The sequence below is a fragment of the Diceros bicornis genome, chromosome 13 (genome assembly GCF_020826845.1).
Source record: "Diceros bicornis minor isolate mBicDic1 chromosome 13, mDicBic1.mat.cur, whole genome shotgun sequence".
Classification (NCBI taxonomy): domain Eukaryota; kingdom Metazoa; phylum Chordata; class Mammalia; order Perissodactyla; family Rhinocerotidae; genus Diceros; species Diceros bicornis.
The window spans coordinates 22,501,883-22,518,517 of record NC_080752.1 but is presented as its reverse complement, the minus strand read 5'-3'; the positions used below and the strand labels follow the sequence as shown (position 1 = coordinate 22,518,517).

Genomic DNA, 16,635 nt, shown 5'->3' with positions numbered 1-16,635 from the left:
GGTCTTTGTAACGAACTCCCGGCAGTGAGGCCTGCGGGGGCAGCGCCGGGTGCTGGGCTGCGGCCTCATTGGTCGGTCCCGTCCGCCCCGAGCGTGTTGCTGTGCGGGTGCGCTCGCGGCGTGGCAGGCGGTGAAGCGAGGTGTAGCCGCCGGCCGCCGTGGGAGTCGGAAAGGAGAGTTGAGTCCAGGCCGGCGCGTCTCGGAGCCCGCCGCTCCCGCCGCGGGTCTGCGCGCGGGCGCTGAGAGGCGCCCGGCAGAGGCTCGGAAACGGCGGCTTCAGCCCGAGCTGGCCGTGTCGTGACGTCGCTTGCATCCCTTTTCTGTTGGCAGTGTTTTAACTCAAATGGGTGATGAAAAGGACTCTTGGAAAGTGAAAACCTTAGATGAAATTCTTCAGGAAAAGAAACGACGGAAGGAACAGGAGGAGAAGGCAGAAATAAAACGCTTAAAAAATGTAAGCCATGTTTTTTAAGTAAGTGATGTTCTTAAAGGGGGTTTAATTTCTTTGCCGTCATTTTTCCATTAGAACAACGCCTCTTCTGTGAAGTTCTTTTGTACTTCCAAATGTCTCGGGTGAGCCCAAAATTTCTTCTAAAAATTAACAAAAACCTTCGAATACTCAGTTTATGTTCAAGACAGATTGATAACAGGCTAAAGTTGTTTATAGATGATGATATCTACATGGGGAATAAAGTATTTTGAACCTAAAATCATTAGTGCAATTGAACTCATTTTTGTCATTTCATTAGTGTTTTCATGATACCATTTCCAAGTATTTTTAGTATAGTGGGAAGCTGCCTAGAAATTAATATTAATGTTTTGCCTCTTTCTCGGTTTGCATAACAGCATACTCAGAATTTTTAGTAATTTGACAAGGTCGTTGGCAAAAGCACCCCTTCTGGTAAGATTAGTAGCAGACCCTTCTTACGTATTTATGAATACTGTATGAGATATCACAAAGTTTTTGGTGTATAAAATAGGCTTTAAGGCTCAACTTTGGCTCACTTGTCGTCGAGTCTAGGTCCCTTGTCATATATGCTGGTTTCAAATTTCTCATCTCAGCTTCTGGGTTAGAGTTGTAATTTTAATGTCATGGGATTTGAATGAAGGTTTTTTTAATTATAACATTGGTCCGTTCAAAGTGTATATGAAAGTCTGTTTTTGAATGTCGGCAAGGTTTGATTATCATTAAAAATGCACTTATCTATGAGGAAAATGACTAACTTTTTTCTTGCTTCTTAGTCTGATGACCGGGATTCCAAGCGGGATTCCCTTGAGGAGGGGGAGCTGAGGGACCACCGCATGGAGATAACAATAAGGAACTCCCCATACAGAAGAGAGGACTCCATGGAAGACAGGTGAGAAAAGGTGCAGGCCGCGGAATTGCAGCCAGGCTACAGGCGCTTCACTAAGGAGCCAGTCTGAGTCACACTTATGTGGCTGTGGGCGTGGCTGGCCTGTTTGAAACAGGTTGTAGTCATGACTTTAGGTTTGGTGTCAGCTGTCACCTGACTTTCTTATGAAAAGACTGAATGAGTGTGTTATCCCTTTCTCTGTGATTGTTGTTCAGTCAAGTCAGCAACATCTACATAGTACATTTGAGTAATTGTGCTGTATGTTTGTGATGATTAGTAAATTACTATCTAAAATTTTGTATAATAAACCAAAATAGAATGTTGAAAGATACCTCAGCAAGGCCTTTGAGCAGAAATGGTCCATCCAAGTTCTGTACATTCTGACGTTTCTGCCTGCGCTATGGTGTCTCCTCGCTTGTTTCATTCTCATATCTGTCATCAAATAATCAAAGGCAGCATAACCAGAAATTAAGGTAGAAACGTGTAGGGTGTGAGTTCTCCCAAGATTTTGGTTATATAGTCGGTTGAAGATGCTGTTAAATGACCTTTTGAGGTTGTTATTTTTTTAAATAGCTTTATTGAGATATAAGTGACAAACTGCAGGTACTTAAAATGTGCAGTTTGATACATTGTTACATATCTGTGAAACTGCCACCATGATCAGGATAATGAACGTGTCCACCACCCCCTAAAGTTTCCTCAGAGGTATATTTGTTCCAAATACCACATTGATGTCTCACTTATAGTTTTCATCTGAATCTCTATTTACTCTACAGTTTTAGCTTAAGTTTCATAATTAACATAATTTTTTAAATGATGGTTCAGATTCAATTGTATTCATATTCTGAACCCTGCATTTTTCTGGGTTGGAAAACTGCATAATATCCTGGTGGTCCTTACATTACTTTCTCAAGCATGGTGTCATGCTGTTGTATCTTATTTCAGAGGAGAGGAAGATGATTCTTTGGCTATCAAACCACCCCAGCAAATGTCTCGGAAAGAAAAAGCTCATCACAGGAAAGACGAAAAGAGAAAAGAGAAACGTAGGCATCGGAGTCATTCAGCAGAAGGGGGTACAGAAGCATTTTTTTCTTTTCTGCGTCATATTCAAATGTGGTCTATTTCATTTTTCATAGTCACTGCCTTCTCCAGAGCACAACTGAAAGAGAAGAGAAAGTAAAATTTTAGCTAAAAGCATACATGTATTATAGATCATTCTGAATAGCTATTTCATTTTCCTTCTGGTGCTTTTTTCCCCCTTACTACATTGTTTTGTGGTAGTTTGTTTACATATAAAATTGTCTTAATTCAACAAGAGTAGGGGGGAAAACACACCCTTCAGTGCTAAATTGCTTTAACTGAAGAACGGATGCTTGATACAGTCCAAATTATGGGTTTGATCTCATACCACTATCAAGAGCTTCTTAGGGGTACTGGGAAAACTGGACTTCGGGCTTGATTTTTAAATCTCGTTATTATAAATGCGGTTGATTCACATGGCTTTATAATGTAATATAGAAACGCACTAAAAAGAGCTGAGATTTGCCTGTAGTCTTTATGAATAGTGGGGTTTTTTTAATTATGAAACTAACATAGTCTAATCATAGTTTATTTAATATAAAAAAGTAAAAAGAAGATGGAAATTAAGTCTATTCAGTGAATTTTTTTTTCCTAAATAGAGGCTTACTGCATATAGTTTGATGTGTTTGTCTTTCGTTTTAACATAAAATCATGATTGTTTCTCCAGGTCATTAATTAAATATTTCTTCTCTTCTTCACTGAGTATTTTCTTTTTTTTTTTGTGAGGAAGATCAGCCCTGAGCTAACATCCGTGCCAATCCTCCTCTTTTTGCTGAGGAAGACCGGCTCTGAGCTAACATCTATTGCCAATCCTCCTCCTTTTTTTCCCTTTTTCTCCCCAAAGCCCCAGTAGATAGTTGTATGTCATAGCTGCACATCCTTCTAGTTGCTGTATGTGGGACGCGGCCTCAGCATGGCCGGAGAAGCAGTGTGTCAGCCCGCGCCCAGGATCCGAACCCGGGCCGCCAGTAGTGGAGCGCGCACACTTAACCGCTAAGCCACGGGACCGGCTCCTTCACTGAGTTTTTTCAAATTGAGTTTTTGGAAGTTAAGTTTCCTTGCGTGACACTTCTTATTTCTCATTAGGGAAGCACGCTAGAGTGAAAGAAAAAGAAAGAGAGCACGAACGTCGGAAACGACACCGAGAAGAACAGGATAAAGCTCGCCGGGAATGGGAGAGACAAAAGAGGAGGGAGATGGCAAGAGAACATTCCAGGAGAGAGAGGTTAGTTAAGGAGCTTTAATTAAGCACTTGTGATGGTCAGCATCCCATCAAAGCAATGAAAGAGATGATCGTTTCGACACACAAATAAGAACTTGGTGATATGAAATGGATTTGGTGTAGAAGTGGTACATGAAGTCATGGTGCAGTAAGCGTTGGGTGGTGGTAGCCAAGAGAATTTTGCTGAAAGAAGTCAGTTTTTACTGCATCCCAAAGACAGAAATGGGTGTGAAATGATTGAGAGAAGATAATGAAGGGAACAGAAATCTGTGGGTCGGCTTCCTCCAGGTAGGGGCTCATGGCGGGGGGTGCTCAGGAGCCAGACTGAGCAGGGTCCTAACACATGCCAGGGACCCCACATCAGTGTGTGAAATGGGCCTGGAGGTAGCGACGTTGCTAGAAGGAGCTAGAGGTCCGAGATGGGAATTCAGACATAAGGGATGAAGGTTGGGGTTAGACATACAACACTGGGAAGGGAAAAGAAGATAGAATAGGGAGAAATGATATTCCTAGATCTGTAAGCTGACGATACGTAAGGAGGAAGAGGAGCTGGAACTACCTCTGAGCTTAGCGCATCAGGATGGTGAGGGAAGTGCCCTGTGGGAGGAAGGTGAGTGCTTCACACATTTTAGATAGTGTACTGTTTTCAAGTCATAGCGAAGAGTGGAGCTGTCTCAGAGACAGCCCAGGCTATATCTGTAAGTTCTGACACAGAATTGGTGGTCAGAAGAAGTCTGGAATAGGAGGTGCTTCATCATCTATTCACTCAGCAAGTATTTATTAAATGCCTGCTCTGTACCAAGCTCTGTTCTCGGTGGTCTAGGCCAGGAAGACTAAGGAAATATATTGCTTTGGGTTCTCTGGGTGACAGCAGAAATAGACTCCGGTTCTTTCAAACCAAAAATTGGAGAAGTAACAAAGGAAATCCTAAAGGCCTTGAAACAGTCTGGGAGCTGGGACTCCAGCCTCTTGGGCATTAGTTTCCAGGTGCCCTTCTGTGGGCTCAGATGCCAAGGAGGAAGCATCTCTTTAGTCCCGGATCTGTTCTCCATGGCCCAGGAAAAGGGTACATGGGCCAGACGTGTACTGAGGTCGTTTCCAGAGAAAACTTGGGAGCTGGCCTGCTGCAAGGAAGGGGGAAGTAGAGGGGTAGGTTCTGATTCCCAAGAGCCAGGGCTGGATGGAATGGGAATGTCAAGAAGGTGTGTGGTGGGGCCAGCCCCGTGCCGCAGTGGGTAAGTGTGTGCACTCTGCTTCGTTGGCCTGTGGTTCGCGGGTTCAGATGCTGGGCGCGCACCGATGCACCGCTTGTCAAGCCATCCTGTGGCAGCGTCCCATATAAAGTAGAGGAAGATGGTCATGGATGTTAGCCCAGGGCCAGTCTTCCTCAGCAAAAAGAGGAGGACTGGCATCAGATGTTAGCTCAGGCCTGATCTTCCTCACAAGAAAAAAAGGAGGTGTGTGAGAAAAGCCTTTGTTCTCCTGGTGTAGGGGGTGGGACAAGCTGAGGCCATAAGGTAAAAGCCTGAGACAAATGTGAGGCAAGTCCTGTGCTGACTGGCCAGTGTGGGCTGATCGCACAGCTGTCCAGACACAGTGGTGACCCCAAGGAAGCCAAGCTTGAAAATAAAAAGAAGCATACAGAAAAAACAGCAGTGGCCCCACTCTGCAAGGGAGTCGGTTCCCACATTTAGCCCAGCAGGTTACTAAACAACAGCAACAATTGAGGAAAGATTACAATCCAGAGTCACTGCAGTGTGTTATCTAAAATGTCCAGTTTTCAACAGAAAGTGTTGAGACATATAAAGAAAGAGAGTATGACCCCGTATTGGAAAAGAGCATCGGTAGAGACTGAGTATTGCAGATGTAGCGAAGATTTGGTAGCAAGGACTTTGAAGATGGAGCCATAGAAATTACACATTCTGAAGAAGAGAGAGAAGAGTGAAGAACAAGGAACAGAGCTTCAAAGATCTGTGGGACAACATCCATTTTACTAACATCCAGGTAATGGCAGTCCCAGGAGAGAAGAGGGAAGGGGCACAGATGTTTTTTAAAATCATGGCTGAAAACTTCCCAAATTTGATGAAAAACATTTATCTACGTATGCAAGAAGCTCAACAAACCCCACATAGGATAAATAAAAGTCATGTCACAGTCAAACTGGTGAAAGCCAAAGAGAAAAATCTTGAAGGCAGCAAGAGAGAAACAGAAAAACAATCTATGTCTAAGGGGGAGCTTCAGTACTGTTGGTAGCTGACTTCTCGTCAGAAGCAGTGGAGGCCAGAGAGCAGTGGGATGGCACAGTCACCTGCTGAAAGAAGACCTGCCATCCAGGAGTTCCCTGTCCAGCAACACTGTCGTTCAAAGTGAGGACGAAATGAAGACGCTCCCCAATAAACAGAGACTGGTGGGATTCACTCGCTGTTAGCAAGACCTGCCTTATGAGAAATACTCAAGGAAGACCTTCAGGCTGAATGGACATGACACCAGACAGAATCTGGAATCCATAGGAAGAAAAGACAAGTACTGGAAGTGGTGAAAGTGTCGCCTAACATAAAAGAATCTATAAATATGTTCCTTCTCATGTTTTCTTTTCTACAAAAGACACATGATTGTATAAAACAGTAATTATTAAACCACTATGGTGTTGTGTAATACATAACATTGCACACACCACACAACAGAGAAGGGAAGGAATGGAGCTGTGTTGGAACAGAGTTTGTCTGTTTTACCAGAACTAAGTTAGAATTAATGTGAGAAGATGTATACTGCGATCCCTAGAGCAACCACAAAGAAAATCACTAAAAAAATAGTAAAAATAACAGGAATTAAAATGGTATATTAAAATTCTTATTTAAACCAAAAACGGGGAGAAACAGAACAAAAAAGAAGACATAGAAAAAAAAAAAGTAAATTTAGCCATGTCCATAATTATATTAAACGTGAAATGGTCTCTATACCCCAGACAAGGGAGAGATTGTCAGATAGAAAAGCTGATCCAACTACATTGTCTATAAGAGGAGCATCTCAGAGTCAAAGGCAAAACTAGGTTGGAAGGGAAAGGATGGAAGAAGACACAGCATGCAGACCATGACCACAGAGCTGGAGTGGCTACACTAATCTCAGGCAAGATAGACAGCAAGACAAGTATTAGAAATAGAGGGCTTCATAACAACAAAAGGTAAATATAGCTGGAAGTTATGACAATGGTAAATGTATGCACACCTGACAACAGAGTCCAAAAATACATGAAGCAAAAACTAACAGAATTGAAAGGAGAAATAGACAATTTATTGATTATAATTAGAAATTTCAATGTAGAGTTCAATGTAGAGTTGGAAATTTCTCTAGTCCACAGTATCACTAGAGAAAATCAACAATGGTATGGAAAATACTATCAACCAACTCAGTCTAACTGGCATGTGCATACAGCACTCCCCTCATAGCTGCAGAATACACATTCAAGAACTCATAGAACATTTTCCAACATAGATTAAGGCCATGTAATCTCAAAGTTAACAGAATTGAAATAATACAAAGTATGCCCTCTTACCACAAAAGAATTAAATTTAAAGAAATCAGCAACAGAACGAAACCTGGGGGCCGGTCCCGTGGCTTGGCAGTTAAGTGCGCGCGCTCTGCTACTGGTAGCCCGGGTTCGGATCCCGGGTGTGCACCAACGCACCGCTTCTCCGGCCATGCTGAGGCCGCATCCCACGTACAGCAACTAGGAGGATGTGCAACTATGACATACAACTATCTCCTGGGGCTTTGGGGAAAAAAAGGAGGACGATTGGCAATAGATGTTAGCTCAGAGCCGGTCTTCCTCAGCAAAAAGAGGAGGATTAGCACGGATGTCAGCTCAGGGCTGATCTTCCTCACAAAAAAAAAAAAAAAAACTGGGAAAATCCTCAAATGTTTAGAACTCCAACAGCCCATTTCTGAGTAACCCATGGCCCAAAGAACAAGTTATAAGGAAAAATAGAAATTATTTTGAACTAGATGAAAACAAAAACAACATGTTAGAACTTAGGGATGGGGCTGGCCCCGTGGCTTAGCGGTTGAATGCGTGCGCTCCGCTACTGGCGGCCCGGGTTTGGATCCCGGGCGCACACCAACACACCGCTTCTCCGGCCATGCTGAGGCCGCGTCCCACATACAGCAGCTGGAAGGATGTGCAGCTATGACATACAGCTACCTACTGGGGCTTTGGGGGGGAAAAAAAAAACTTAGGGATGCAGCCAAAGCTGTGCTTAAGAGTGAAATGTTTTGGCTTTAAGCACCTATATCAGAAAAGGAAGTTGTCAAATCTATAACCTAGGCTTCTACTCAAAGAAACTAGAGAAAAGAAAAGCAGACTCAACCCAAAGCAAGCAGAAGAAATGTCCCGAAAATCCAAAGCAGACTGAAAGCGGACTCGGGGGTAGGGGTGGGAACTGACCGCAGATAGATGCAAGGGGGTGTGTTGGGGTGATGAGACTATTTTAAAACTGGCTCATAGTGATGGTTACACAATTGCATAAATGTATGAAAAATTGAATTCAATTGTTGTATTTTATATGTAGGTTATACCTCAGCTTTTATTTTGAAATAGTTTGGACTCAGGCATTTACAAAATAGTACCTAGAATCCTGCAGCCCTCATCCAGCCTCCAGCCGTGACACCTGATGTAGATCAGCGGTGGTGCAGTACCAGTGATGACACCACAGGCCTTGTTCCGTGTTCACCATTTTTACTTGTGCTCATTTCTGTGTGCATCATGATACTTTTCTTAAAAAAGTGTTAGCTTTTCAGGTTGTATTTGGACATAACTCTATAGGGACATGGAATTTAACTATGGCTGATCAGTTTTCACTACTTGGCCATCTTATGGTGCAGCCAGCCACACATATTTCAGTCATTAATATTTCCTGTATTCCAAATGACACCTGGCCGCCTTGAAGCAGCTTTCCCCACTGCCCGTCGTGGATCGCATTCCTGCCCCTGTTATCTTCTCACTGGGCTGGGCTGGGGGTGGCCTGGGTCCACCTACCACAGGATCCAGTGAAGCGAGTAGGATGGGGCCCCAGACCTGAGTCTGTGGGTCCCCCTTGCCACCTTCCCCAGACAGACTCTCCACCCGTTTGTAGGCCATGAAAACTTATCTTGTGGAGGTGGATTTAAACTGTGCCATCATACATACTGGGGAAATTCTTGATGAGTCTTAGTAGAACTACTTAACAGAAACATTCTAGAACCCGTGGGTTTGTTGTTCCTAATAGGTGATTCTGTTGTGGATCTTTAGGAACGGTGCTCTCAGGTTGTGTCCATGTGTATTCTGCTTTTGAAAAGCCCTTTGTGTGTTGAACAGCCTGCAGAGGCAGTTTGTAAATTGCAGCAAAAAGCACTGGGGTGAAAAAGAAGACTTTCTGTTTTGGGAAACAAAGTTGGTCTGTGCTGGTCCCAGGGACCGTCTGGAGCAGCTGGAGCGGAAGCGAGAGCGGGAGCGCAAGCTGCGGGAGCAGCAGAAGGAGCAGCGGGAGCAGAAGGAGCGGGAGCGGCGCGCCGAGGAGCGGCGCAAGGAGCGCGAGGCCAGGAGGGAAGGTGCGGGTGCAGCGCGGGTGGGGGCCGTTTCCACAGGGTGAGTGGGGGCGTGCACGGGCCAGTGCAGCCGCCTCAGGACAGCCGGCCCTCCTGGGTGCATACGTGTGTGGGCACCACCGCCCCTTAGGTCAAAGTCACAGTGCAGGCTTGCGGCCTCTGGAAGGTGGTGGAGGGAAGGTGGGACAGGCCGTGAGGCGCCGGGTTTGGGCACTGACCCCATGCTGCCTTGCTGAAGAAGGCATTGGGTCATGTGCCATGGAGCAGCACCCGAGGGTGTGAGGGTGTGTGGCCAGGGACAGTCCCATGCCTGGCACTCGACAGCTGGGTTGGGTGTCTCATGCGTCTGCTGCCCACTGGTTAGGCATAGGCTTGAAGAGGCAGATTCGTGGCCTCTTTCTTTTTGACCCATAGAGATCAGTCTAGAAGGTGCACCTGGGTCCTTGGAGTTGGCTCATGGTCTCCAGGTTGGAGCTTTGTCCCCTTGTCCTGCTGGCTTCTGTCCTGGTGCTGTTCGCAAGTGTCTGTGCTGTGTACACATGGGCCATCACCATCAGCAGAGGTGTGGGTGAGAGATGAGCGAGGGAGGGCCCTGTTGGAAGGCAATGTGGCCAGCACCTCTCCGTTCTGTTCTCCTGTGTGCCAGTTTCTGCACATCACCGAACAGTGAGAGAAGACTACAGCGATAAAGTGAAGGCAAGCCACTGGAGTCGTAGCCCGCTCCGGCCGCCTCGAGAGAGGTTTGAGCTGGGAGATGGCCGGAAGCCAGGTGAGGCTGGGCAGCACCTGCTCGGGGACCAGCATGGTGTGGGTCTTTGCTGGGGAATTTTTGAGAATAGAAACTTGGTTGTTTTTCACAATAAAATGATATGCTGAAGTACTTCCATGTTACATGACGGGGACTATTACCATTTGTGTAACGTAAGTTTATATGTTTATCAGCTGAAACATTTGTTACTAGTCCTTCAAAGAGTGGTCTTCCAGCCAAGTATCAGAAGATGAGCTGTTTTCCACACACTCTGAAGTTAGTCTTTATATTAAGGCACCATCTGAACTTGTTTTTTTTTTAAAAACATTTCTCCAAATTCACCTTTGATGGTTTGTTTCGTAAGTAAAAGAAGAGAAAATGGAAGAGAGAGACCTGCTGTCTGACTTACAAGATATCAGCGACAGCGAGAGGAAAACCAGCTCAGCCGAGTCTTCGTCAGGTACCTGCGCCCACCTGGCCGAGGCTGACTCTGCTACCTTGAAGGGAGGGCCCACCAAACTCACTTTGGCTGTTTTCTTCCTAAAGCAGAATCAGGGTCCGGTTCTGAAGAGGAGGAGGAGGAGGAGGAGGAGGAAGAGGAGGAGGGGAGCAGCAGTGAAGAATCGGAGGAAGAGGAGGAGGAGGAAGAGGAGGAGGAGGAGGAAGAGGAGGAGGAAACGGGGAGCAACTCCGAGGATGCATCTGGACAGTCAGCTGGTGAGGAGAGTGTGGCCCAGCAGTTTACCATGAGAGAGTTTAGAAATTACAGAAAAACAAGTTGAAGTCTAATTTAAAAATATTTCCAAATTGAAAATGCCTTGCTCTCTGGGACTCACATGAGACCCCAAAATTGATTATTTAGAGTACTTCTTCCTTTCTGTTAGCTAAAGACCCTTATTTCTGCTTATGGAGGGTCTGAGGAGCCCTAGAAAGAGGCAGATCCCAGACTAGCGCTCGGCTTGGTGCTGGCTCCGCAGGTCTGAGCAGATGCCTGTTTTCTCTTGCAGAAGAAGTGAGTGAAGAAGAAATGAGTGAAGACGAAGAGCGAGAAAGTGAAAACCACATCTTAGTTGGTAAGAGGCCTCCTTATTACAGTTTTTTCCTCATCTCTCCGTAACTGTGGTGACACTTTAAAGTTGTGAGCATGACTGCACGGCAGCCTATTAAAATAAACCGTTCTCCAAGGCATGTCACACCACAGAAGCCACAGGGAGTTCCTTTCCTGGTGGTGTCCAAGGACTGAGCTGACTCACTGAGAAACCTGGTTCCCCAAGCACCGCAGGGTTGGCCACTTGTGCCCATGGAGGCCAGCATTCCTTAGAGAGGACAGTGCTAACTGAATGCCGTCATGAATGGTGCTGTGGCTTGCACACTGAGGGAGGCTGGGAGACTCCAGCCCTGGCCCAGCCTCAGCGCAGGGGGAGGTGAACAGCAGCTCAGGTCCCACTGCAGGGCTGTCACTGCCATGGGGCTGGCGTGGCCTCCAGCAGGCAGCAAGGCTGTGCTCTCAGAGCCTAACAGACAAGTTCTGGGTGAGCAGCCCTCCTCAGAGCTCAGCATCCAGTTAGTGCTTCACAGTGGTCACAGCTGAGCCCGTGCGCACCAAGACCCAGTGCCTTCTGTCCGGGGTGGTGGGACACATAGCTCGTGTGCGGTGCCCTGGGGTCACTCCTGTATGGCTTCTTCCTGCACTCGGTGGCCCCCCCAGAGCAGGAGGGGGTTTGTGACGTTTATTCCTCGTTCCATAATTGGGTTTAACTTTTGAAGTTCCAGAGTCACGATTTGACCGAGATTCTGGGGAAAGTGAAGAAGGGGAGGAAGAAGTGGGCGAGGGCACCCCGCAGAGCAGTGCTTTGACCGAAGGAGATTTTGTGCCCGACTCTCCAGCCTTGTCGCCCATTGAACTCAAACAGGAGCTGCCAAAGTACCTGCCCGCCCTGCAGGTCAGGTGCCCCCGCCCCCTCCAGGGCTGGGTCTGCTTTACCCATCATGGTCAGAGCTGGTGGCTGAGAGCAGAAGCTGGGCCCTGGGGTGGGTGTCTGGCACCTGAGGGGGCCACGGCTGCCTATGCAGTGTGTTGCTGGCCTGGCTCAGCCATCAGCCTCCCACACGTCCATGCTGTAGTCCAGCCTTTCACCCGGCAGTACTGGTAGGAGGATGGCTCCCAAGACCTCGGCCAGGACACCCAGAGGGGACCCCACGCGTGGCAGGCAGGCAGCCTTGAGGGGTAGCCAGGTCTGTAGTCGTTCCTGTCACTGCCTGGGCTAACTGCCCTGTTGCTGTGCAGGATTGTAGGGCAGTGGCGGGAGTCAGCACACATTCTCTGTCAAGGAACACATCAGGAAGGGAGGACGCCGCAGGGAGGGATTTGGGTGGTGGCCTCAGGTGCTCTGGGTGGCCTCCGGCCAGTGGCCCTGCCCAGAGCACCATGAGGACTCTGGACCTTGCTCTGGATGTCCAGGGGCAGGAGGATTCTCTCTGGCAAACAAGGTGTGTCTCTGTCTGCCGCCACCTGGGCTACCTCAGCGGCTCTGCTGGGTGGGACTTCTGTGCAGTGTGAGCTTGGCCGTTTACCACTGAGAGCTGATGGCAGCCCAGCCCTGAGCGCCAGGCATGGCAGGGCACGCATGGAGGGAAAGCGCTGAGGGCTTGGTGGTGCAGTGGGCCGCTCCTGTCCGTGGTGTTATCTTAGGGCAGCACATGCAGGCCAGGCCAGGCCTGGCTGGAAGGATGTGCCTTGGGGCCGGCTTCTGTCCACGTAGGTTTTATTTCATAATAAAGGGGCATGTGCTCACTGAAGAAAACAGAAAGAGGAGAACAGAGTTACTCCTGGCCCCACCACGCAAGCATGCCTTGGGCCCCCCTGAGATTTCCAGCTGGGGGTGCTACGGGGTGTGTGTGTGACCACGGCTTCACACCCTCATGCTGGTGCCTCCTCCCAGGGCTGTCGGAGCGTGGAGGAGTTCCAGTGCCTGAACAGGATCGAAGAAGGCACTTACGGGGTGGTATACAGAGCAAAAGACAAGAAAACAGGTGGGTAGAGTCCTGGGGTGGTCCCCCAAAGGGAAAGGGAGACATGGAGCAGAGCAGAGACTGGGTGGCCCAGAGACCCTGGTCGGCAGGGCCACCCCAGGCCTGTCCTCGAGCAGGAAGGAATTCCTCCTGAGCAGCATTGTCTTCAGGTGCACCTGTTGCACTGTTGGCGGGCCCATTCACTGTGCACAGGCCCTGCTCAGTCCCCACGCTGGTTCTAGGAGGGAGGTTCGGTGTCCTGCCTGAGTTACAGCCAGCACACTGGGGGCTGAGATCCGTGCCTGGGACATCTTGTCCCCTGGCACCTTCAGCATTGAGGTCATTGAACACACAGTTCCCTACTGTTCTGGGAGTTGCCCCTCCCCTGGTGCCGGGCCACAGCTTCGCCTCACCTGGCTGCCACCAGGTTGTGACTCATGGGTGACACACACCTGAGCAGTTGACCTTTTGGTGCCTCCGGAGGCCAGAGGTCAGCCTGACCACGAGTCTGCTGCTTGCTTGTGACGGCAGGTGACTTGGCTCCACGGGAGCGTGGAGTCGGCTGGGCGAGGGCCCAGGAGCCACTGGGGCATTGGCTTTCAGCGACGACACCTGAGCAGGTGTGTGGGCTTCGGAGTTGGAAGCCCCCCAGCGCCCCGGCTGGGTCTTGGGAAGTCACAATGGCTGTATGAGACCCTACGAACCTGGGGAGTGTTTGTGTTGGGACGCCAAGGTTTGCCACGTCTCCTCATCATCATGGGAGGGGTACAGGCATAAATGGGAAGATTCTCCATAGTGGTTCTGGACAAAAGCTGATCTGGAAATGTGCCTCGTGTTTCTACTGGACCAACCACAAGTTGGGGCTTTTCTTCTTGGTGTCAAATCATATGGGAGCTCCCAATTAAAATGAGACCTCTTACTTTGAGATTAGAAAATCTAATCTTTGTATGTTTTCATCTTTGTATGTTCTCATCTTACATGTTCACAGAAGAACATTTTCTCAGCATCTGTCTTTAAACTGTTTTCAGATGAAATTGTGGCTCTGAAGCGGCTGAAAATGGAGAAGGAGAAGGAGGGCTTTCCGATTACGTCACTGAGGGAGATCAACACCATCCTCAAGGCGCAGCACCCCAACATCGTCACTGTCAGAGTAAGGCGGTCTTGGCCTGACACACCTGTGCCCTGAGAAGGTTGTGTGATTCACACTCTCCTGTGTTTAGCAAGCTCTTGCACAGCGTGAGAGTGAACACTGGCCTCCAAAAATGCCAGGCCCTTCATAGTTGTCTCACAGGTCCTTGCTGTCACCCAGGGTCTGTGCCCCGGGATTTCAGGTTTCCGGGGAGAGCTGGTAGTCGCAGGGGTAGGGCCTTGTGGTACCTGGCACCAACAGACCTGCTGTTGTTTCCTAGGAAATAGTTGTGGGCAGCAACATGGACAAGATCTACATCGTGATGAACTATGTGGAGCACGACCTCAAGAGCCTGATGGAGACCATGAAGCAGCCTTTCCTGCCAGGTAGGGTCTGTAGGAGTTAGTCCCAGAGATGTGGCCCTCTGATCCACGTCCCCCTCGAGGGACATCTGACCCTCAGGCTGCGTGGGCCATGGGCAGTGTCTCTGGGGGCGGAACGAGCACTGACCTTGTAACTCTGACTGTCACACTGTGTGCATGAGGGCCTGTGTGCGAGGGTGCGTGTGCGTGTGTGAGTGCCACCCCGGCTGGGAGTGTTCCCAGGATAAACGCACCCCGGGAAGCCTGGTTACTGCTAAGGCGGGTTGATATTGCGGGGGACCAGCCCTCTGCAGGGCCACACAGTGACCTCTTGCCATCCAGGGGAGGTCAAGACCCTCATGATCCAGCTGCTGCGCGGCGTGAAGCACCTACATGACAACTGGATCCTGCACCGCGACCTCAAGACGTCCAACTTGCTGCTGAGCCACGCTGGCATCCTCAAGGTGAGCCCGTGGGCCTGGCCTGAGGGGTGCCCGCTCCTGGCCACCGGGCCCCCGCACAGCCCGCCCTCTGCCCTTGCAGGTGGGGGACTTCGGGCTGGCACGGGAGTACGGGTCCCCCCTGAAGGCCTACACCCCAGTCGTCGTGACCCTGTGGTACCGCGCCCCAGAGCTGCTGCTCGGCGCCAAGGTGAGTGCTGGGGGGTGGGGGGGCCTGCCCTGCGTGTGTGGCCCCACCAGCCACACTGAGCGTGTCCCTGGCCTGCCAGGAGTACTCCACGGCTGTGGACATGTGGTCAGTGGGCTGCATCTTTGGGGAGCTACTGACTCAGAAGCCACTGTTCCCTGGGAAGTCAGAAATCGATCAGATCAACAAAGTGTTTAAGGTGGGTCTGGGCCTGTGGGGCCTTGATGTGGGAGTCGGTGGGATCCTTCCCTGCAGGGTGGGGTCAATTTGAGACGTCTCTGTTTTTCAGGACCTGGGAACCCCCAGTGAGAAAATCTGGCCTGGCTACAATGAGCTGCCCGCAGTCAAGAAGATGACTTTCACCGAGTACCCATATAACAACCTGCGCAAACGCTTTGGGGCCCTGCTCTCGGACCAGGGCTTTGACCTCATGAACAAGTAGGTGCAGGACAGCTGTCACCCCGTTCCCAAGCCCTCCCCCACCCCCCACCCTCGTAGTGGCCCATACGTGCCCTTGTTCTCCCAGGTTCCTGACCTACTTCCCTGGGCGGAGGGTCAACGCAGAGGATGGCCTCAAGCACGAGTATTTCCGCGAGACCCCGCTCCCCATCGACCCCTCAATGTTCCCCACGTGGCCCGCCAAGAGCGAGCAGCAAAGGGTGAAGCGTGGCACCAGCCCACGGCCCCCTGAGGGAGGCCTGGGCTACAGCCAGCTGGTGAGGGGCAGGCTGGCAGGGATGGGGCAGCAGCGGGGATCCCCGAGGTGGGGTGGCCTGGCAGGAGCCCCATGGTGCACTTGTTTCCCAGGGCGATGATGACCTGAAGGAGACCGGCTTCCACCTCACCACCACCAACCAGGGAGCCTCGGCTGCAGGCCCAGGCTTCAGCCTTAAATTCTGAGGTTCAGGATGGTCCCCGGACCAACCCCTGGGAGCACTGACGGACAAGCCTCAACTGGGACCAAGGGCAGGTGTTGGGGGCGGTGTCCGGCTCCAGACCCAGGTCCTGCCCTGCCTGACTGGATCGAACTTCGAGTCTTGGACTACTGGTCTTGTTTGGTTTTCCACGTCTTGTTTTTATCTTGGCTTGTAAATTTGTAGAATTAAATCATTTTTTCCTTGTTGTGGAAGGAAAGGCTGTGTGTGTGTTTTTTCAGATGTTTCAGGCTTGCTTTGCGAGGAGAGGGCAGGTGTCCGCAGGTGGCCAACGTGGACTGCCCATTCCCTGAACACACACTTGGCCGTGGTGACCACAGGGGGCGGTGCCGTTCAGCTACTGGCTGAGATTTGGAATGGAGCTGTGGGGGGATTTTTCTACTTCTTAATCTTCAGGCTCCTGCTTCGGCACCTTCCTGGCTCCCTGGGGCGTCCCCAGCCCCAGGCTCCCCAAGTCCCACAGAGCTGGGCGTGCAAGCTCTCGGCTGCAGTGGGGTTTTGTACAAGGTTGTTAGACGTTTCGAGATGTGGTAAAACACTTGTAGGAAAGCTCTGGTATGTCTT

At 49.7% G+C, this 16,635-nt stretch overlaps 1 protein-coding gene across 2 annotated transcripts; it reads left to right on the top strand.

The window, feature by feature from the left end:
• The first annotated feature begins 269 nt into the window (after window positions 1–269).
• Window positions 270–16,270, top strand: LOC131412714 (cyclin-dependent kinase 11B). 2 transcript variants are annotated; one of them, XM_058552668.1, is made up of 19 exons: window positions 270–454; window positions 1,243–1,358; window positions 2,301–2,428; window positions 3,522–3,660; window positions 9,104–9,240; window positions 9,884–10,006; window positions 10,350–10,445; window positions 10,535–10,702; window positions 10,993–11,058; window positions 11,753–11,928; window positions 12,928–13,018; window positions 14,026–14,147; window positions 14,407–14,512; window positions 14,831–14,952; window positions 15,032–15,139; window positions 15,219–15,335; window positions 15,426–15,574; window positions 15,663–15,852; window positions 15,944–16,270. In XM_058552668.1, the coding sequence occupies exons 1-19, from the start codon at window positions 344–346 to the stop codon at window positions 16,034–16,036; spliced, it is 2,358 nt and encodes a 785-aa protein (XP_058408651.1). In that variant the 5' UTR covers window positions 270–343; the 3' UTR covers window positions 16,037–16,270. The 2 variants fall into 2 exon arrangements, with proteins under 2 accessions (XP_058408651.1, XP_058408650.1); XM_058552667.1 differs by having other exon boundaries at window positions 10,532–10,702.
• Window positions 16,271–16,635: the final 365 nt, after the last annotated feature.